This window comes from Poeciliopsis prolifica, unplaced genomic scaffold (assembly GCF_027474105.1).
Source record: "Poeciliopsis prolifica strain line A6 unplaced genomic scaffold, Auburn_PproV2 SCAFFOLD014, whole genome shotgun sequence".
In the NCBI taxonomy this organism is placed as follows: Eukaryota; Metazoa; Chordata; class Actinopteri; order Cyprinodontiformes; family Poeciliidae; genus Poeciliopsis; species Poeciliopsis prolifica.
The window spans coordinates 992,718-1,015,353 of record NW_026562389.1 but is presented as its reverse complement, the minus strand read 5'-3'; the positions used below and the strand labels follow the sequence as shown (position 1 = coordinate 1,015,353).

General features: G+C 36.1%; 1 protein-coding gene across 3 annotated transcripts in view; it reads right to left on the bottom strand.

The window, feature by feature from the left end:
* The window catches only part of grid2 (glutamate receptor, ionotropic, delta 2), a 437,319-nt gene that overhangs the window by 119,373 nt on the left and 295,310 nt on the right, over positions 1–22,636 (bottom strand). For all 3 annotated transcript variants that reach the window (XR_008606581.1, XM_055039675.1, XM_055039674.1), the window contains exons 6-8: positions 17,240–17,413; positions 11,603–11,764; positions 7,708–7,827 (exon numbers count right to left, since the gene is read on the bottom strand). Coding sequence is in view for 2 of the 3 variants with exons in the window: in XM_055039675.1 (XP_054895650.1) it covers positions 7,708–7,827; positions 11,603–11,764; positions 17,240–17,413 (456 nt within the window). In the remaining variant the exon portion in view is untranslated. The remainder of the gene's footprint in view (positions 1–7,707; positions 7,828–11,602; positions 11,765–17,239; positions 17,414–22,636) is intronic.

Below are 22,636 nucleotides of genomic sequence, written 5' to 3'. Positions count from 1 at the left end.
TGTATCATATAAATGTAATGTTTTTTGAATCACAGTCAAGGTGTTTTTCTGTGCAGCTGAAAAAGGTGTACAAACTAATGAAATGAGATGTGTCTACTGAAGTAAGTTTCCCAGGGTTGCTGAACTTCCCCAGACAGTTATTTGGGAACTTGCTGTTTTTCCCGTGACCTTCCCTGCATGGAGATAGAGTGTTTAGTTTTCACATCCCATAAACATTACAGTGAATGAGCATAACAGGTTCCGTACGTTTTCCTTTGTTTCTTTTGTTTGGTCTTAGAAGACTGAGTCTCCACCTCGGTAGTAAAGAGAGATGAATAAAGTAACTATGCAACTCTGAGTTCGTCAGAGCGGATCCTAATTTGTGCCTAATGCAGTGAATTTCTTGCTCTCCGTCTGCAGATGTATTAAAGATTGTTTTTACTCCCTGACTTTCGTCTGGACCTCAGTCTCTGAATTGTACACTTCACAGTTGTCATTAGTGTTTGTTATTGTACTTTCCTGCAATGAAGTGGCATTCTGTAGGTCTAAACTTTCAAATAGCCACTTCAGAATATTTGTCTGAAGTTTGAATTATGCAAAAAAGAGTCACAGTTCTCAAAAGAACTAAAATAACCACCAAACATCACTTCTTTTCTTTTTCTTTATGATAACAGTAACATGCAAATATGGCTCTTTCTCTGACTTACAGCATTTAGCACTTACCTGTACATTATATGATTAAAAGCTCTTTTCCTTCCATGTCTGGTATTTTATGGTCAATCTTGTGAATCTATTATGCACATCACAGTTTTGGCTGGGTAAGGCCGGCGCCTTTTTCTATCTCTTGGCCAGTGAGTCCTGCTGATACAGCTATGGTTTGTTTACACAAGGTCACAATCTTGGTGTCAGGTAGCTCTCTGCCACTTTTGCTACTCATCTCTTAGTCGCTCTCTGCTGCCAGCTTAGTAGAGATTGCTTCCAGGTCACAGACATTTAGCTTTCCCTTTTAACTTTCTTTGTATACATAATCCTACCATCCATTAATCACTTGTTTCATTCATAAGTAAATTGACACATCCAAAATGCAGGAGAGTGGCCAAAGAGTGACAACATTTTCTCTCCCTGTCTCTACATTTATCAGTTCCTCTTTGTGCTCATTCAGTATTTTGCTTTTGACTAAAGCAAAATATATACAGTATGTGTATGCATGTTTTTTGTTTGTTAAATGTATATATTTTTTGTTATAATTTCCAGGGTTAAAAAGAAAAGCATCTCACAAGTTTTAAATATTGCACACAACATTTTAACTGGTTGTTTGTCCCCATCATTCTGTGTTCGCAGCTCCTGACAAAAGCAGTTCTTTCTTTTGGCCCAGCTAAGAGTTGATGCTTAAATAGCATTGTTATTGTGCTAGAAAGTGCTTGTGGTAAAAACATAAAGAATGGTTTGGAAAGCTGCTGACACTCTCTTTCCTATTTTCCCATGTATGCTGGAACCCAATGTGAGTAAATTAAGTGAATTTTGTGGGATATTAAATCCAGTCACTTCTATGAAGAACACTTTCTGCTTTTATAAAGTGTACACATCGGGATAAAGTGTGTCAGACTGACTGTGCTAACTGCATCAGAACATTTTAATCGATATTTAAGGACCAAATAATCTACGCTTACACGTTTAATGGGATGCTTATCAAAATCAGTTCTGTTTGCTAACAATTAGGGAAAAATTCCTTCAGGAAATATTTTTACTCTCTTTAAATTGAGAAATTTACACACACTTAAATTATCACAATACCTAAAAAAAAAAGATCCCCATCCTCTTTTATTTCTTTTACAAATCATCACATCAAAATTTACAAAAAATTTTTTTATGTCAAAGTAAAAACTAATCTCTAGAAAAGAAGTAAAAATAAAACAAGTGCTTGCTAAATGCAAAGAAGGCTCTGCCTTTAAAGTTAGAGCCTGGTTTGGTTACCATCATCCACAGAGCCTGAGTGGATAGCAAAGCTGATGACCGACACCATAGGGATCACTATGACATTTGGTTACAAAAACAGGAAAGGTTTGGTCTGATTTAATATCAGATAGAAAAAATGTTTTCTTAAACTATTTATATCAATATCTGATTTTAGTTGTATGTACAGATGTCTACCTGTAGACACTGTATTTTAAAAATAGAGGGCTTGGACTCCATTATGCCAAATAAGTAGACTTGAGTTGTCATTAGACAGCACTGACTGTGGAGCACCTGGGGAATAAAGCTTCTCCTGACTTTTCTGAACAAACATAAAGCAACTGGCTGCCGGGTGACTGTCGGGTGTTAACTAAAATGTTTACACAACGGATGTTTTTGTTTTTCCACCAAAATGACATGAATTTCCCCATGGATTTGCTATGAAAAAAACATGTAATGTGTGTATTGGCTTTTCACTACTCTCATTACCCCTTATGTTTCTGATTCTTTTTGATGCTGTTTTTTAAACATTTTTCCCCACATTTGAAAAATATGTTCACCTATGCTTTCATACTTGAGTCAATTCAAGTCCACCGGAGGCGTTTTGTCCTCCTTCAATTAGCATCCAATGTCAAATCTTCTTTGGTCAATCTGAATATAAATTGATGTCTTCAATATTAATAAAGTATAAGTCAAGAGTGCTTCAAGTATTTATGAGTTCACGACAGTTCACATTTTATTTCATTTTGTGTCCAGTGTTTACCGTAGGGTTCATTTATATTAAAAAAAAGAATAAAAAAATACATCTTAAAAATTGTCTTTAAATTTTGGGAAAAATCCTTCACTGTCATCTGTCAAAGGCTTAAATGAGAACATCAATATGTGTGTCATTCTTTGGTTTAAGTTGTAACATGAGAAAATTGTTCTGCTACAAAAGAAAAAAACACAATTCATTTATTCAATCGTGCTTCACAGCATGACCTGGCTTTTGTATAGATTTTTTGACAACATTCAAAGTCAGTGTCTTGTGTGAGAACAAGACTGATCAGATAGAAAGCCGTTTCATCGAGCTTAGCTGCTGATATCCCAGGCTCGGCTAACTCCTGATTAAACAAAATGTCTTACTCTTTGCATTAATTTAAAATTCCCTGGAAGCACATTTCAAAGTGCAGCGCAAGCAGCACCTCTGTGCTTCTCCTATTGTTTAAATTAAAAAGTGAAGAAAAAGACAATCCATTGATGTTATTTTTATGACTTGGCAAAATTTAGTTACAAAAAAACAAACCCCTTCCCCCAAGAAACCTCTTTTTTACAGTAAAACTTGTAGAAAAACAAAAAAACAACAAAAAAAATAGCTGCCAAAGTTAAAAAAAAGAATGACGAAGATCTCCAGTAACTGTTTAAAGTTTAAAATGGCCGATACTATATAGCAGACTACTCTGTGGTCTAAAAGATAGACCACTGATAGAAGCAAGGCTGCCATGCATAAGGACACGACTGACACAACGGGTATTCAATCCAGTGACCCACAGAACAGATTCTTACTATTGTCACTACCTTATTTAGGTTTAAAAGAGAGTATGTTTGACATCACATTTTCAATTAACTCTAAAAGCACATTTTAAAAATATCCCAATCTTATTTTAATTTTTAAAATTCAGCAAAAGCTAAATATACAGCATGGTGAGAAGTAGAGAAGGGAAGATTATGAAACAGGACAAATTTATACAAATGCTGTTTATTTAAATCAATCATGTTCTTTATCCCTGTCCTTTACTGCTTTCACTTCTTTCTTCCACTTTTATCCCAACACTACTTTTTTCAATCCCCCAAAGTTGCCTGAAGAAGGAAAGATTTAGTGAATAAATTTTCATACTAATCTACCTAATATGACAGATAAAAGAGAAATAATATATTTTCTCCAAGATATTTTCTCTCTGTTATCTTTTTTTTTTTACTTTGGTTATGTTATTTTATAGATTTACCTTAAATCACCATAATATTTAATTATTGTAAACTACCAAACTAATAAATCTGTTTAATTTTTCTGCCTCGAATGTAATCTTTTAAACACCTCCAAATACTTTTTTCTTACGAGACTAAAGTTGTTCCATATCTTGTAAATCACACTGGCTTGTTATACATTATACTTTACAATATTTCATTTGGTTCAGAAATGTTTTTCCTTGTGTAATTTGACTTCATTAAGAAAAGCATTATGCTCTTATGAGCTGGGTTTTACAGCTGCATCTCTATATCTCGTAATTAGAGAATGTGTGTGACATTGCGGAAAATGTTCCTGTTCTAATTAGAAAATTATGCAGTAATGTGTGTATTGGCTTATCACATAAAATCACACACAGAAAAAAATCAATTAAGTTTGTGGTCGTAAGGTAAACCATTGGCAGCAAGGACAGTTGGTGTTCAATTGGCCAAATATATATTTGGTACACAAAAAGTAAATGCATTTTACTTGGAATGTAATATCCTGGTTTATTTGAGGAGGTGTGAATAAACAACTGAACTCTAATCCAGATTTTTAAAAAAAATTGCCTAAAAACTAAATAGTGGTTTGGTTGAAGTGAACTCTGGCACATTTCTAATGTGTCACATGTGAATGCCAAGCAGACCAAAGACCACTCCAAAAGCAGAAAACAAACTATAGCGCAGGGCATTCTGGTTATATACAACAAAGACAAAAAACATTTGTATCATAACGATACAAATAGTTTGTGGTCTTTCATCAATGACAACAGAAAAGTCCTGTAATTGTAAAAAAATACACCACTATATTTTTGTTTACATTTTGTGAAAAAGAAAATTGTGTCTGTGTCTTCTTCAGAGGTTTAGTGTCTTTCCTTCAGTGGTTCTTGGTGCAGCATCACCACGGGAGAGATAGGGGAACAGGTTTTTTTAGGGTTTGGTTCATTTGACACTGTGATGTGTGAAAGTGAACCACACCAGCTGAAAGTTTAACAAATGTTGCAATCCTTGAAACCAATCGAAACAAGTCTACCTGACTATCAAGTGTGAAAACACCCTAAGAGAATACAGACTGCGACTCGTTTTGGCCCATAGCTTCCACCTCTTTCTATTGAACAGACTGCCATCTATATCCTTTCTGGCTCTATTCCATGCTCCTCTGCTCTCTATGGTTGAGCTTTCCCCGCTTAACTAATGCGTTTTGTTTATCTCTTCATGTATTCTCAGTCCTTTTATTGCACAAGCTATGAAGTACATGATGCTGTTTTTTTTTCTTTTCTTGAAAGTCCTTTTAAGATGTTACAGAAAGTAGACAATGCAATTACACCTTACAAGCTTATCACCACTCTGCAAGATCTGTAATGCTCTGCTATGATTCCAGGTGTATACAGAGAGCCATATCATCTCCTTTATATAGCCACTGAAGCTAATGAACCAGAAAGCATGAAACTCCATGCAGGAATATTATTTATGTCTTATCTTAGGTTTTTTGGCATTATCATTATACTAGACAGCGTTCCTGAAGTATGGTTGAGAATAAATGTCACTTAAAGGACTGGACACTGAAAGAAAGGACAATTCTCCCAATAGCAAGAAAGTGAAAAGACTGAGTTACAAAAAAAAATAAAAAATCCAGAAAAGATAAAAGGGAAGGGTTTGAGTTACTCAGTATCTTAATTAAGGTGAGATAGGAGAAAATAAAAGCTTGTCTGCATGCTAGTCATTAATGAGACTCTCAGCAGGAATAAAAAAGGCCTGAAAGAGAAGACAAAACAATACTGAGAAACAGAAAAAAGGCTCAGGTTAACCACTATCCTCAGAAGAATATGGTGTTAATGACATTATTAAGACTTCATGCATATCCTTAATAGTGTCAGCCAGACCCTTTTCAACAGTTTAGCATGTTTTTATTCAAGAAGCACACATGCAAAAAAAAAAAAATAATAATAATTAAGGCAACCAGATAGACACGGAAAGATGAGGCAGCCTACAGCACGAAAAAGAAAAAACTATGTTAAATATTAATCTATGTTTAGAGAAACTAAAGTGCACAAAAAATAAACATAACGAATATAAGTCACTGACTTGTCAGGGTTGTTTATTAAAGCTACAGTACAGAACTTATTTACTTCTTTTCTCTAACCCTATACAGTTAACATATTTTATTAGAAAGAAAGAAATTCACAAAAAGTACTTTGAAAAACATCAAGACTGAAAAATCTAAATCCTACAATACTTAAAAGGTACACTAAATGAAAACATCAGCGTCACAAGAGTAGAACTGAATCCCACTGATGGACAAAAGAGCATTTTGGACACGGCAGCACAAAGCTGTGCAAAGATTGCTTTAATTCCCTCAGAAGTAATTATGCTCTCTGATTAGGGAATTTTAATTTAATGTAATCATACTATGTTTCAGAGATTTTTTTTGTCTGTGATGACATGCTCTGTTATGTTGGTGTCTTCCAACATTATCCATAATCACAGTCCTGCGATATCTAAAATGACTCTTCTGGTAGAGAAAACATGTTAATTTTTGATTGCCTCTCTTTGTACACTGCATGTCTGTGGTATGTAAATGTTTGTACCAAGCATAAGCAAATGTCTTTTTTCCCATATATGAGAATTATTTGCCTGCAGTCAGCAGCATAATTGTTTGCTTTTTTAATCAAAGAATTCAACTTAGGTGAAGGTGTAATTATATTACACCCTCACATAGAGAATTTAGAGTTTTTATAAGAGGAAAATCTCAAAAAAATCCTTACTTACTAATTTCCAAAACAGAATAACAGAAACAGTGTTTCCCCTTGTGACTTTGCAAGGGGTTATTTTTAGGGGTATGCAGATTGATAGACAATCAGTCCATGTTTATGTGTAAAACCAAACTTTTCTACCGTGACAATAGCCAGACAGGGTTACATTTCACAAACGTTAGCCTACTTTTGCCAACTTTGCAACTTTTTTTGTTGCATTTCAGACAGAAATAAATTGGTGTAGGCATCCACCTGCATGTGAACATCAGAGAAATGAATGTTTTTGTCCAACGTTTGTCAACTTTGGCATTTGTGATGAGCTTACGCAAACCAAGCAAATGGTGTGGCAGTCAAAAATGTCCTATGAAAGGACATCTATGAATGTGCTTTAATAGATGTTTCTAAGTAGGAAGGTGGATAAAATCAATAAGTTTAACTGCAAACAACTACAATTACAATATGTTGTCACCTGGAATTGTATAATACTTTACATGTTATTATTGGGGTAAAAATTATAATTTAAAAAGCTATCCTTTCCGTTAACAATGCTGAGCACTAATTATACATTTATTATCTCTTATAAATTCTGCAGACCAGCATAGACAAAATAATTAAAACACACAAAGACAAAATCAATGAATACTCTGTTATGACAATTTATGTTGTTGTAAGGAGAAAGAAAGTCTTTCATGAGGCTTGTTAAAATTCATTATGCAGTCATTATGCAACCATTACCATTACAAAATGTCACTTAAAATGGCATCTAATTACCATTGCTCTTAACAGAATGAGAGCTGCTGCAGCTGAAGTCATTGTACTTGACCTAACAAAAACCCAAAACAATTAGGATCAAGGGAGACAGTGAAATAAGGAAAGTAATCAAATAATTTCTTTACAACTTGATGAATTGTATTCTGTCTTGGATGCATTTATTCATAGCACTTACAATTGTAGACAAATAACGTGAGAAAGAAAGAAAGAAGTGAGACAATAAATCACTGTGTATGTGACTTTGACATAATCTGTTTTAACTACTTACCCTGCTGACTCCTCGGCCCCTGTCCTCTCCATAATTTGTTCCCAGGATTTCAAAGAAGATGTTGGGATTAGTGCCATTGTCAGTGAACTCCAAGAAACTGGTAAGACCACTCACTCCAAACTGCAAGCATAACAGAAAATGTTCTCTCATCGATGTTGGATTATTTCATAATATTAACCATTTTACATCTATATATTATGTGTTGGGCAATTTCACTGTGAGATTTAACCATTTTTGTTTATATTCACTACAACAACTAATTCAAATGAATACTAATGCGCTGAGAGATAAGCTGACCCAGTTTTTCAGGCAACGTTTGTGTACATGTTTTAAACAAATAATTTCAGCTTTTAATAAGTTCGGTTAATTCAAGAAATGTTCTGCTTTTTTGTTTGTTGTTTTACAGGCTAAAAAAAACAGAGCGGTATTATCTTCATTTTGTAGAGTGATTGATGGGCATTGGGCCAACCCCCTTCATTTGCTATTCATTGGGGCTAAGCCTTTCCAGTTCAGGTGTGAAGGCAGGCATTACAATGGATGAAGTGGATTATTTACTCTTTAATATGTTTGGATAAGTGAAGAGGTTTAGGGCTCTCAAACACAGATGAAAAACAACATTGCACAGGGTGCAGAGGTGTGACTATTCATTTGGCACTCATTGTCTCCTGTCTATCTTGCAGGATATTGAATAATCAGATTAACAGCAGTTGCACACAAATACATCTGGACATTGGCTTTTTCTCAAACACTAAAAATAAAAGACTTCGCAGTGTTAAAGGACTCTGGTTCTTAAAAAAGATTTCACAACTACCTATGACACCGACAAAATCAGAGGCGGGCTTCAGGACACAGAAAAGCATCAAGTCATTTTTCAGATTTATAGTTCAGGAAAGAATAATGTCTATATGTAATGTCTGGGTGGACTTCAAACAGACATAATCTGACATCATTAAAAGGTGATTTGTGCATCTAAAAAAACTCAAAAAAAACTCAAACTCTAAAAAAACTCAAAGATGCCATCTTCTGTTTTAATAAGGGAACAATACTGATGTCAAAGCTTTTGTGCATCCCCCATGTTCTCTTTCTAATATTGTTCTTGTGTGCTCTCCTATTTGTCAGATTTTTCTGAACAAGATTGCTCAATTTAATCTTTCATGCAAAATCAGCAGAGAGCATTTCTGTCAGAACATATTGTTCTGTTCATATTCTGATATTCCAGGCCAGGGATCCTCAAATCTAGTCCTCAAACCTGCGGGTTTTAGAAGTGTCCTTGTTCCAACAAAGAGAATCAAATGGTTGAATTACCTCCTCACTGTGCAGTCAAGTCCTGCTAAATGACTTGTTTATTCGACTCAAGTGTGTTAAAGCAGAGATGCATCTGAAACCTGCAGGTCAATGGCCCTCAAAGTTTGGATCTGAGGAGTCCTGCTCTAGGCCACGTGTGATTAGTTTTATTTAGCCCCAGACTTTTGGTCAATATTTTTATAAAAAAGAAAATCCAATTTCTGATTTCTTTGTTTTTGAACTCCAGTTCTTTAACTATATTTTCTTGTCATAAGGTTTCGATTTCTGGTGTTAAATTTCCATGCAGCTAGGTTAGGTTTGCTCACAACTGTTAGAATTCAAGACAGCTAATTTGTCTTGTTATCAGGTAAACATACAATGTTTTTTAAAGTTTATATACATTTTCAAGCAATATATTGACAAAATTCAGACATATAGATGTATTATAAATATAATACATCGGTTCGCAGTTTAGTTCTCCATAGTCCGTCTAATGACCAGATTTTTGATAATACATCAATATTATGATATTGATACAATAGATATTTATGTAATTGATAGAATACATCAAAATGTTGAAGTGTTACAGTATGTTAGAACAATTTTAAAATTTTATGCAAATTATATATTGTTCTTACTGTAATTTATATTGATAAATCCACAAAGGGAAAAAAAGGACTTGACATGTTTTTCATCCTGTAAAGTTGTTTGGGGTATTTTCAATAACAATCATTGAAGCTATTTGAAAACGTTATGTTTTATCACAGCACCTCCTGCGGTTCCACAATGCTGAGGAAATGTTGACAGGAATCCCACATCTAAAAAGCTGGAGTTACTGACACTGAAAGGCAGCAATATCTAAAGCAATGACAGTCTGCCAACAACACAAATGTAACACATAATTTAGGCTAAGAGGAGCAATTTCACCTGCCTCAATCTGTTCCCCACTCTGAATTTGTCAATAGAAACCAAAAAGCAACATCAATAGAGCCCCTCATCAGCAAGTGCAAATTAGTATTTATCATTATCATACTGCCATCCCATACCAAAACACTGATTAAACACCCAGGCATGCACAGTGAGTAAAAAACACTGCTGATACACAGCAAAATGGAACCGATGCCAGACTGCTGAACTAAATTCTATTACCACTTTGGGCTTTTTAACACATCTCTGTTGAGACAGTCATCAGGCTTGGTTAAATAGCCAGAAATTGCTGATGAAAGTCTTGCCAAACCCAGCCTGATCTCAAGGTGAAACACAGAGATGGATATGAAAACCATTGCAACACATTTATTATTTTCTGACACTAATTCCGAATTAGCATTTCACTTGGCTGCATCATTCAGTCAAAGTACTATCCCTCGAGTCATTTTTATATTAATATCAAAACAGAGAGCATCTATCCAATTGAATTTAGCTGTGGTGAAAGAATTGCCAATAACTACTTTAAGGTTAAAATACAAAATAAACGATCTGTGTCAAATAAAAGAAGTGTCAAATCATACCTTTTTTTATATATAATTGAGAAAAGATTATGGAGGTGTACTGTGACATACTTCAAATTCTAGTTCAAATAATGAGCAAAACCCAGACTGTATGAAATGTAACTTGTTTTATTCTTCATTAGATGCAGTTTTGATTCCAAGAGCTGCATTCAGTCTTGAATAAATATTTAGCAGTAGCGGTCATTACATGTACTACATGTAATGTTGTCGTAAGGAACCATAGTCCATGAAGATTTAATGTAGTTTTAACAGTTTTATAGTACATACTCCACAATTTTAAGTTTGAAACATTTGTTTTTTTCCACCACTGAAATATTGGAGACACTTAAAATTAGAGCAAATCTTGTTTGTGATTTCTTAATTTTTCTTTTTTCAGGCGGACAGAAAATCTCCTCAAGCTCATTTTGGGTCACCATATTCCATCTCAGTGTACAAGAAGAAATAAAAATTATGAGGTTGTAAGTATTTTGCAATTTAGAATTAGTTTGATACTTTCTTCTATGTTCAGACATAAAATGCTAATAACCTAAATATCTCACAATCACACAAAAGTTCTTGTTTTACTTCTGTGATTAATATTCTAGTGTTTAAAAAAGTTCTAAAATCAACTATTCACTCTGAGTGAGAGTTTGAGTGATGAGCTAGAAAATAATGACAAAGTGATGTTCATTGAAATAATTATTTAATCATACATTTATTAGGTCCATGATTTAAGAACTGTATTTTTAAGACTCAAGGAGGGGGAGTCTTCCTGATATATATACTGCTCAAAAAAATAAAGGGATCACTCAAACAACACAATATAACTCCAAGTAAATCAATCTTCTGTGAAATCAAACTGTCCACTTAGAAAGCAACACTGATTGACAATCATCACCTGCTGTTGTGCAAATGGAATAGACAACAGGTGGAAATTATTTTCATATTTATTTCATTCATTTAGATCTAGGATGTGTTATTTGAGTTTTCCCTTTATTTTTTTGAGCAGTGTATAAAACACACATCTGAATTCATGCACACTCAAGAGCTAACCATAAAACATGCCCATTTCTATTGTAGCCACAATATTGGTAATTCTTTTTTCTATTACCAGTTAACCCTACCTTTTTCACTGTCTCCAGCATGCTCTTGCCTCCTTGCCAAGGCTTGGAGTTCTTCCTGATGCAGCTGAGGCTGGCCATGCTGTGCCACTTTCTGTCCTCCAACTTTCTGTGGAAGGTATTGGCCAGCAGCAAAACAGTATCATAGATGTAACGATTGGTGATCTGCAAAGAAATAAATGAGCACACATTTAAAGTGATTAGTGTGAGATGTGAATTAGAAGAGTTTGGACATAATGAAGAGCCAAAATTAAACATCCCATCATCTTATATAATTTATAAGATGACATTAGGCAAAATCAGTGTTTTGAACTTTGTATAACCATATATTGTTATTCCCTCATCAAACACATACCCAAAGTTTCGCTTCATTCATAATTGAGAAGTTTCTGAATCTCCCTACGTAGCCATTCAGTGGTGCAAAGTTTACAGCTGAACTCCTCAATATGTACACATGCCATGTTTTGATGATCATTAAATTTTTTTAGTGAACTGGATTAAGGCATTTTGGAAATTTAGAAATCCCTTGAATAAAAAAAATAAATAAATACATTTTTAGATATGACTACCATTTCTCTGTTTTTGGTCTTCACAAAGTTATCTTAAATTTTTCTGTGGCTTTCTTTGGTTCCCCATTTTCCACTTTTAAAAGCTACTTATACGTTAATCACGCAGGCAGAGAAAAACATACAAAGAAAATTGCATTAACTGACAATAGGCCACTGACTCAGACAAGTAGAAAAGAGAACAAGAAGGAACAAGGACAGTCCATTCAGTCTTTAATCGATTTGTGAGTGACTGATCTGTTGAGCCTCTTGTCCTCATGTTAATGAGAAAGACATCAAATAGACTGATGAAACAAGATGAATCTGTTCACACATGCAAACAAACGCAGATGTTACTCTTTTTGAAAATTCAGAAAAGAACATGATGGCATCAAAGAAATAAAAGCTATAATTTCAGAAGGGACCATTTTATACATCAAAAGCAGGTAGTATACTTACTTTGTTTGGGACACACACAAAGGCACAGCTTTGTATTTACAACTTCAAAGGATATGACCATATAAAAATGACCACTTTGCTATCCCTTTTGCTTAGCTAAAGACATGTCTTTGACTCAAAATATATAGATTTACTGAATGAAAGCTTGCTTTGTACTCACAAGGAATAAAAGGTACTCTAATGAGATGCAGTGGAATTACACAAAAAGGGTCAAACCTGAAAATTGCACTTTTATTACCATTCTTACCATTAAAACAGACTAGCTAATCAGGATGTATGCTGCTATGTCCCAGAGTTGTAACATGGGTCATCTATGCAAAACGTTATGACAGCTCCCTTCACCATTTATCTGCCAAGACAGACCATTACTGGCAGTATGTATGACAGAAACATTCAAAACAACAAAGACAACTCAGCAAATGAGGCTCTTGGGCACCACAGTATCCTTTTACTGAGGAATACAAGAGCAATAAGATTTCTCCCAAAAAAAAATACAGGGACATGGTTTAATTTATTCCCAGGCTAATAGATGCATTCTAGATCGTCGTCATTCTCGCTGTTGGCTCACATTACGAAGTGTTGCCCAATCATGTTGGAACTTTTCACAACTTTTTTAAACTTAGAATGTTTTTGAGCCATTTGTACACACTTATGGAAAAAAATGCTGTAGATGCACATTTTGTTCACAAAATCTTACCCTCCTTGGGGCGGGTGTTCGTGACCCATCTGGACATTTGACAAATCAACAGTCTTCTCCCTGATTGTGTAGCCTATTGACCCAGACTGAGATCAATCAGAGGCTCAGGAAACCTTTGAAGGTGTTTTGAGTTAGTTGGCTGATTAGGATTTGACACAATGAGTTTTCAATATTAGATTTTTTGACAATATTGTAAATTTCTGGAATATGAAATTTTGTGTTTTTTATGCAAGTCATAATCATCAAAATTAGAAGATCCTGCACTATATATTTAATGAATCAATATATGAGTTTGACTTCTTGAAATAAGTGCAAGTTACTTTCATGATGTGGAAAATACCACAAGTTCACTGGACCGGGCCTTGTAGGCTTGTCTGGACTGTGATTGGCTGCTCTGCCTGTGCATCATGGTCAACAACAACCTAAGAGAGCCTTTAAGTGTTGGAATTTTCTAGAGTTTAGCAGAACGTTATTTTTCTGTTTGTTTGTGGGGTTTTTTGCACACTTCATGTTCAACAGTTTAGCAACTGCATTATCAAAGAGGAGTTCTAAGTGTGATGTTTGCTGATCATTTAGTTTCGTTGCATCAAGAATTGTAAGTTGAGCGATAATAAAAGGACGCCACATCTTTGAACGGATGACTGCAGTTTTTTCTAATACAAATCACCACGCCCCTTAGTTCACATGATATTAGACATATTTAAGACATACTGTGAGTGTGTGTGTGTGTGTTTCCGTGTGTGCGGCCAGTTTGAGTTGATGTGCTTCATTGCAGTGTGAAATTGGGGCCCTCTTCGACTGAAGCTGATCTGTTACTTCAGCCCACTTCCTGTTTAATTTGCCCCATTTTTGTCTTTGCCATCCCTTATTTCCTTTTTAAAGGTAAACCTCTAACTATGCATATGCTAGGGATACTTGCAAACAGTTCAGTTTGATGTAAAAAATGTGTAAATATTCAGGAATACACAGGATTTGCTCAGTCCTCAGCAGCAGACTGAACTTTACAGCATTTTCCCATTAAAATAATAGATATGTTGAAAGGGTTTCATTATTAATTAACCTTGAGAAGATCTTGTTTCATGTTTGGATACGCAAGTTTAATTTGCACACATCATTTACAGCAAGAGCTCTTTATTAACCTTGTCGGCATACATTACCTTAATTCGTTTAAAATTCACATAAAAAAGAAATATGTACCTAACCATATATGGGGACATACATCTGTGTCATGATTATGGTCGATGAAAGCATAAAATGGGATCAGACTGAAAGGGAGCTATCCACATAAATATTATGACCGCTTTTCTGTCATCGGTATATTTCCATCTTTCATCAAACGCGTTCCTCCAGAGTCTTGTGTCACAACATCAATCAAGAGAACATTAACTGAATTTTACAAGTTTGTCCCCACACATAACTAAGACTCTTTTCCCTTTTTTCCATTCAATCTTATGGCAGCTCAATGGCTGATGAACCCATTCCTATATACTGGCAGCCTTAAGGGGATTTATTAAAAAAACAAACAAAAAAAAACTAAAAAACACCAATTATTTGGACATAGGTAAATGCATTTATTTCAGATCAGATCAAAAGAAAAGGAATGGACTAACTTTTCCCAACTGATGAAAGTTTTGCCTCATAGTTACAAGTAGTATCAATGTCAAATCACCAAATTATTATTCATTCCAAAGCCTTTGAATCCAGAATAAAGTGAATATACCATAATAAAATACAAGGAGTGCTGGCAACTTATTCCCATTTTTTAAAGCTCAATGAAACTGGATATAAATCATCTTTATGTTACCCGTCAGTGTTATGAGAGGTTATTGTTTTAAGTTTAAGTTAGGAAGTTATCCTATAGTCAATTTAGTGCTGTACTTATTCCTGCTTTGGGTCAGGCTTAAACCTTCTCTGGTTTAAGCCAGCTAGTACAAAAGCAGCTTTCATCCACAGTGTCAGTGGTACATCTCATGTTTCATATATTTTGCATCAGATCTGATTAGCTTTGTTTCAATTTTTTGCCTCTTGAAATGCTGTTTTATATTAAAAAAAAAAAAGAAAAGAATGGAGAATAGCTTTTTCTAAGCTCAAAATAATCTCCATAGTCCAGGCAATCACTTGCTACACACACAATTCACTTGGGCACATTTTCATGCTTTATGTCTGGCATGCCTTTCCATCTGTCACTAAGTTGTTCTGCTGAGAGTTCTTGGACCACTTTGCTCAGAACACACAATGTAAACTCATTTGCAATAAAACTTAACACAGAATGAATGGTCCAGTAATATGGTATTCAGAAAAACCTTAGGTAGTGGGAAAACACTGATGTTTTTATAATTACATCAGTGATAAATTGCTATTAGTGGTACAGGTTGGTTTTAGACTTTAAAAAAGAAATTATATGTAATCTTCAATGAGTTGCAGATTTCTCTATTACCAGAGATAAAGTTCCACAGATAGAGGGAACGGTTCAACACTTTCTTTCTTATCATCTGTCCAGATAATTAAAATGCAAAGGGGCAAAATGTCAAAAAAGAAGCCACTCCAATTGCTATTTGGTCAGCACCATTATTACAGAGTAAGGGGTTTTTGGTGATGGAAAGGAGATTTTTCTTTATTGCTCTACATAGACATGCAACCATGCGTAATGGTAGTGTTGTGGTAGAAATTAATAAATGACTGGAGAATTCAAAAGAAAAGAAAACCAGAGAATTATAGTTTCTCTGGTTTTGTTAACTTTTTTTTTAAGTATCTTTTTTTTCCCTGCCTTGGCATTGGCTAGCACATATTTTAATTCCACTAAAAGCAAGGCAGGATGTAGAAAGAATAGTTTGATTGTCTGATGTCAGTTGAATTATTTATAGATGGTTAGCATAATAAATGCTAACCACCACACTGTAAACAAAGGAAAGAGTTTGGAGAAATCATAAATAATTGGCATGATGTTTAAGACAATTGCTACTTTGTAAAGTGACCATTTCCAATCTAAAAAAAAAAACAAACAAATCCAAACTCTTTGAGCAAATGTTACATTTCTGGCCTTTTTTCAGCCAACACTAGTTTTGTTGCTAACATCTTGAAGGTCTCTTCATATCTGCTGCTGTCCGTGAAGCGTGAACTAGAGGACTTGGTCTTACAGATGCAACAGCCATCATTACTCAATCCAATTATGTGATTGGTGGCAAACAAAATGTATTGCTGGACTTCTCTCTCTCACTGAGAGTTCATCTGCTACACACTCTGCCATTCCTTGCGGTATCATAGAAAAGTGTGGTGCTCTGCTGGGAAACATCGAGTCCTGCCAATTATGTTGTTACTTTTACACATACAATCTACTCAACCATTGCTACAGACCTCATATTCTACTGATGGGAACTCTATGGTCTGATAGCTGTGGTCTCTTTCCACAGGACAAAGTTCTCTGTCATAAAGCAAAAATGGTTCAGATTGGTCTGAAGAGAACAACATTCTTATGTTGTTGGCTTGGCCTCCAAACTCCCTTACTCTCAATCCAATTAAGCTTTGGGAGGCGCTGGAAACAAATCAGACTTATCCATAGAGACTTACACTCACAACCTACAGGAAGAATCGATTGTTAACATTTGTTGCCATTATACTACAGCACACCCTCAGTAGTATTATGGAGTCCATGCCTCGACAGGTCGGGACTTTATTTTTTTAAAACAAAAAAGGGTTATTAACACATTAGGTGGCCATAATGTTACATCTATTGAACACAGATGCTTTGCACCTTAAACATTCAAATAAGTTTTGTCAACATATTTAATTACAAAAAATAAAACATAAAAAAAATAGTCATGGAACACTAATCACCATGCACTAACTTGAAAAAGTTGCTTATTCATAATTTTATGCTTCCTTAGCATACTTGAATTTTTTGATCATCATTACTCTGGACAAATGCCCAAACGGACTCACCTCAAGCTGCTGAGCCTTAGGGCTTTTAGGGTCACATAGGGACGTGTTAATCCTGTGGTTGTGTTTCACACAGCGCTGAGTTGTATTCTGGGGCATCGGGAACATCTGGCGAACTAAAGTCAGCCGGCCAATTGACTTCATGACTAACTCCTGTAAGTCATAGTCAGAGATCTCCTGTAAGGGTGTAAACAGAGAAAAAATACTTGTAAGAAGTAGAGACAAGATGAAAGTTCAGAAAAAAGTTAATGGGGAGTGAATAAACATCTTCCAACAACTCCACATTAAAGAGTTGTCCAATAAAATTGTATAATGAAGCTGGAAATTTACACGCTGCAAAGGCGGAAAAGAACACACAGTTGTGTGTGTTCATATGTGTAAGCTCATGCAATTGTTATGACCACACATGTTTGCATGTCCTCGGTATGTCCTTGCAAAGCCTTGAGGGAGTACTCATTGCTAATTTTAGCCCTAGGACACCATGTCTCCCAGCTGCTCTCCATTCATGGATTTCCATCCATCCTCTGTGAAAGGGGGTCATATGATGACAAGATGAGAACTGACATTTATCGTCCCTGGTGGAGGTAACACTGCCACCAACCCAGGCAGCCTTTGCTTTCTTTGTATATATGTTCAGTGATTCTGTATCTCTGTGTCTGTTTGGGCATCCTGTGTGAGCTTGCTGATTCGTGTAAATCTGTGTGCAAGTGATTTTTATGGGGTTGTTTTGAAACCGTCCGATCATGCAAAACATCTTTGATATCTTTTCATTTTCACATGGCAGCACAGTTGACAGGATGGGTAGTACTTTGGATAACAGAGCGCGTATGTACATAAATAATTTATCACACAGCCTTTATATTTCAAGCTATAATATTAAAGGTATCACACCTCATTGACTAATCTTGGTGGATTTTAATTGAAAGCTATTAACGTTCATTAAGGCTTGAGAGTCATTGTAGTATGATCAATGATGATGATACAATTTTGTTGCAGGCAATATCGGAATACGGACTGATGTGACATGTAATAATTAGGCTCTCCCATAGCTTTTCCCCTTTATGCAAAAATATTTTCCTTTAAACATCAACTACTACAGATTACTTACATGCAGCAGTTTCCCTTTATTTGGTGCTTTTACACTCATTTTTCTGTCAAATCTTGTTTATTTTTTCTTTCACAACAGTAGAGGTGAAAAAATCATACGTGACATAGATTTTTTTTTTTAAATGTTTGAAAAAAGTAATAAAGGAGTGATTCTGCCTTAAGGAATTGAAATCTTCAGCAAGGAATTTATTTGTTGTCTCGTTGGGTTAATACGTGGCGAAACTCCAAGAGTCGTCTTCATCAAAGTTCTGAAAAGGATTTAGTAACAAAGCCATCAAAAAAAGAAAAAAAAAATTATTTAGAGTTGAGAGAAATGCTTAACCCTGCTAAGCACAGCAGAATTGTGAGCCAAAACAAAATTAAGATTCACTGCAGGCAGTCAAGGGCATACAAAGAAAAATCGGTTGGCAAAAATGATCCAGACGGCTTCAGTCAAAGGATCTAAACTCAAATAAATATAGACGCAGCAGTGCATCAGAATACTAAAGATCAGTCCGCATAAACAAAAACTTATCAGGAAACTATAATTTTGTCCTCTGAGCATGTATCTTCCACTGTCATTTTCTATTTACCTCTGTCATCATACCCCTGTGGACAATCTAAACAGTCACCACCTAGTGTGACTTTCAGTCTCCTCAAAGTTGTTAGTCCTTTAACAGCCAATGTGAAAGGAATGTGACACAGATACGTACTGAATAGCAGATGCTTGTGTGTACAGGACACAACCACACTTGTGTCATGATAAAGCAAAACTATTTGTGCTCAGTCAGCATTTAGCTCATCCTCAAATGAGTCTTAAATAGCTTTACCTTGTTCTATTTGATCTTGAAAGTCGATCAAATAAGATCAAACAAAAATCATAAAAGACAATAGTTTTGTTTATTATTCCTAATTTATTTTAAATGAAGGTATCCATCTATTGTCTTAGGCTTCAATCATCTTATGCTCATGTGAGATCAAGTTTCAGGAATAAATGCAGACAAGGAAATTTCCAAGAAATTTTCAGTTGATTGAGTCTTGGATCTCATTCTCATTTATTCATTTACCATATCTCATAACTATAATGGAGGAAAAGAAGACAGACAGTTAAATCAGGAGTTTTTTTTTTCTTTTTTGAAAGAGAACAAATGGTCTAATATACTCCATAAGTATGGTGCAGATGACTATGGTTGAATTCTTGACAATTCCTGCTCTCGAGCTAATGCTGGGAATATTAACTGCACCCCTGTTGGCAGCCACATTTTCTATGACAAATTTTTAACCACCACAATGTTTTATGTGGATAGTTTACAAAACTGTATTACAGCACATCTAGGGCTCTAGGTATAAAAAATTACACTTGCTCAAGTCTAGCTGTCCATATTTTAGATGATGGAAGATCAGAACATTGTGGCCGCTGGCTATGCTGAGGTCATCCTGTAGAACTTGTGTTTGGGATCAAATATATTTCACTGGAAGAAGAGACTGCAGTATCCTGAACATTATTGAAGAGTGAGTTGTAGTAAAACTGATGAAATGCAGAATGCTATTTCGCTGCACTGTAAAGGTGCACAGAATTTTCAAGCAGATATAGCAACTTCGATTTTTTTATTACATAAATAAATTAAGGGGTAAGGTCTCAAAATTAGCTGACTCCTGTTCTTAAATAATTTCAATTGGAGTAAGGTTTAAAAAAAAAACAAGTCTGGACAGCTTTTAAATTCCTATTGACTCAGTTATTTTTCCTAAATTCCAATAACCCTGTAGGGTTGCAATTGAAAAAAAATCAAACAAAGTCCAGAAGTTATAGAGCTCTTATTCGTTTTATCTTTTTTTTCCCAAAAACATTTCCATCCAGTTACATCATGACAGGTTCACACACAAGAGGGAGAGACCCTTCTGATCTAACACACCTGCCTTTTAAAGCATTGGCTCTTCCTTGACTAATTAAGGGGTGGAGTCAACACTTACAAGTGAAAACAACATTTGTACTACACTATATTCCTAGAAAGAAATTTACATTTCAACTAACAATCTTCAAACTAAAACAAAAACAATCTGGGCCCCAAATTAAATCCAAAAACATCTCCCCTCTCTCTCAAACAATAGATTCTGAGGTTGATTGAAAACACCAGGTCCTTGTCAGCACTGCTCATGGGCGCGCTTCCATGGCAACACCTGACCAGGTGACCTCAAAGAGAAGAAAAATGATTAAAACAAAAACACCAAACAAAGCAAGTTGCTTCCTCCAAACAAAATACAGTTAATAAATAAATCGGAATATAGAAGCACAAAGACATCACCTTTTTAGGGAGGGGTAAATCCCTCACACTTCCCTCCTCTTCAGGAGGCTCGCTGTGATTCCAGCGAGACAAAAAGTCTGCAACTGTGTTCTCTTTTCCTGGAATGTAGCCCATCTTAAATCGGTAAGGTTGAAGAGACAGGAACCATCGTGTTATGCGACTGTTTGTGTCTTTCATGGCTTCCAACCATTTCAGTGCCCGATGGTCAGTCTCCAGGGTGAACTCTCTCCCCAGCAGATAATATCTCAGAGAGTCAATAGTCCATTTAATAGCCAGACACTCCAGTTCCACCGCCGAATATCTGGTCTCTCGTGGAAACAGCTTCCTACTGATGTAGGCGACTGGTTTCTTCTCCACTTCCCCCTGCAAAAGAACCCCACCAATCCCCCTGGCAGATGCATCAGTCTGTACAGTGAAGGGTAAGGTGAAGTTTGGGCTCTGAAGTACAGGTTCTTGACACAGTGCCTGCTTCAAATCCTGGAAAGCCCTCTCCTGCGCTTCTCCCCACACAATTTTTGCTTTTGATGTTGCAGTAAGGTCAGAAAGAGGAGCTGCCCTAGCAGAAAAGTTTCTGATAAAACGCCGATACCAACCTACCAGGCCCAAAAAGGACCTGACTTGTCTCTTAGTTGTTGGTCTTTCTGCTGCTTTAATTGCCTCCACCTTGTCTTTCACTGGCTTTATGACTCCTCCACCCAAGATGTGGCCTAAATATTGAAGCTCCTTCTTTGCCAATGAACATTTCTTGGGATGAATAGTCAAGCCAGCTTGCTTGATGGTTTGTAGCACTCGCCTCAGATGAATCAGATGTTCTTGCCACGAGTTGCTGTAAATGACAATATCGTCAAGGTAAGCTGCAGTAAATGACTCCAGACCAGACAATACCTTATTCATCAGTCTTTGAAAAGTGGCGGGTGCGCCATGAAGTCCAAAAGGCATCTTGGTAAACTGCCATAATCCTTGTGGGGTCCTGAAGGCAGTGAGAGGCTTAGCAGCATCTGTTAGGGGAACCTGCCAGTATCCCTTGCAAAGATCTAAAGTACTTATATATTTAGCCTGGCCAACACATTCAATAAGGTCATCCAACCTTGGTAATGGGTATGCATCAAAGTCTGATTGAGCATTTACCTTTCTAAAGTCAATGCAAAAACGGATGCTTCCATCCTTCTTGATTACCAAAACCACCGGGTTGCTCCATTCACTGGTGGATGGTTCAATCACGCCAAGCTTCAACATGACCTCAATTTCCTCCTTCAACACCGGAGACATCTTCTCTGGGATGCAATACATTCGTTGCCGGATGGGGACACTGGACTTCAGACGAATATCATGTTTCACCAAATCTGTTGAACCTGGTTGTTCTTTGAAGAGATCTGATGGAATAATGGCCTCTAACTCCTGTTGCTGGCTGAGGAGTGAGAGAGACAGGTCAAGTGAGTTAACAGAGTCTTTTACAGATGGCAACTCACCCTCATAATCATCTTCCTCTTCCACAGCACGCACAAAGCAATGCTGGGCAAGGGGTGGAGCCCGGGATTTCCACTCCTTAAGCAGATTGATATGAAAAGTTTGCTTTGTGTTCCTTCTCTCAGGCATCTCAATCTCATAGGTGGTAGCACTTAGCTTCTTTAGAACAGTGAATGGCCCCTGCCATTTTGCCAACAGTTTATTCTCAGATGTTGGAAGTAATAAAAGAACCTTCTGACCTGGTTTGAAGGATCTGCATCTGGCCGTTTTATCATACCAGGTCTGTTGGTGCCGTTGCGCCTTCTCCAGGCGCCTTCTGACGAGCTTGGTTGTCTCCTCCATCTTCTGTCTCATCTTTAGAATGTAGCTGATGACATTGGTTGACTGCCCCTTCTCGCCAACCCAGGACTCTTGAAGCACATCCAGAGGACCCTCAGCTGTCTGCCATAAAGAAGTTCAAATGGCGAAAAGCCAGTGGACGCCTGCGGAACTTCACGATAAGCAAACAGTAGATAGGGTAACCACTTATCCCAGTCTTTGCCAT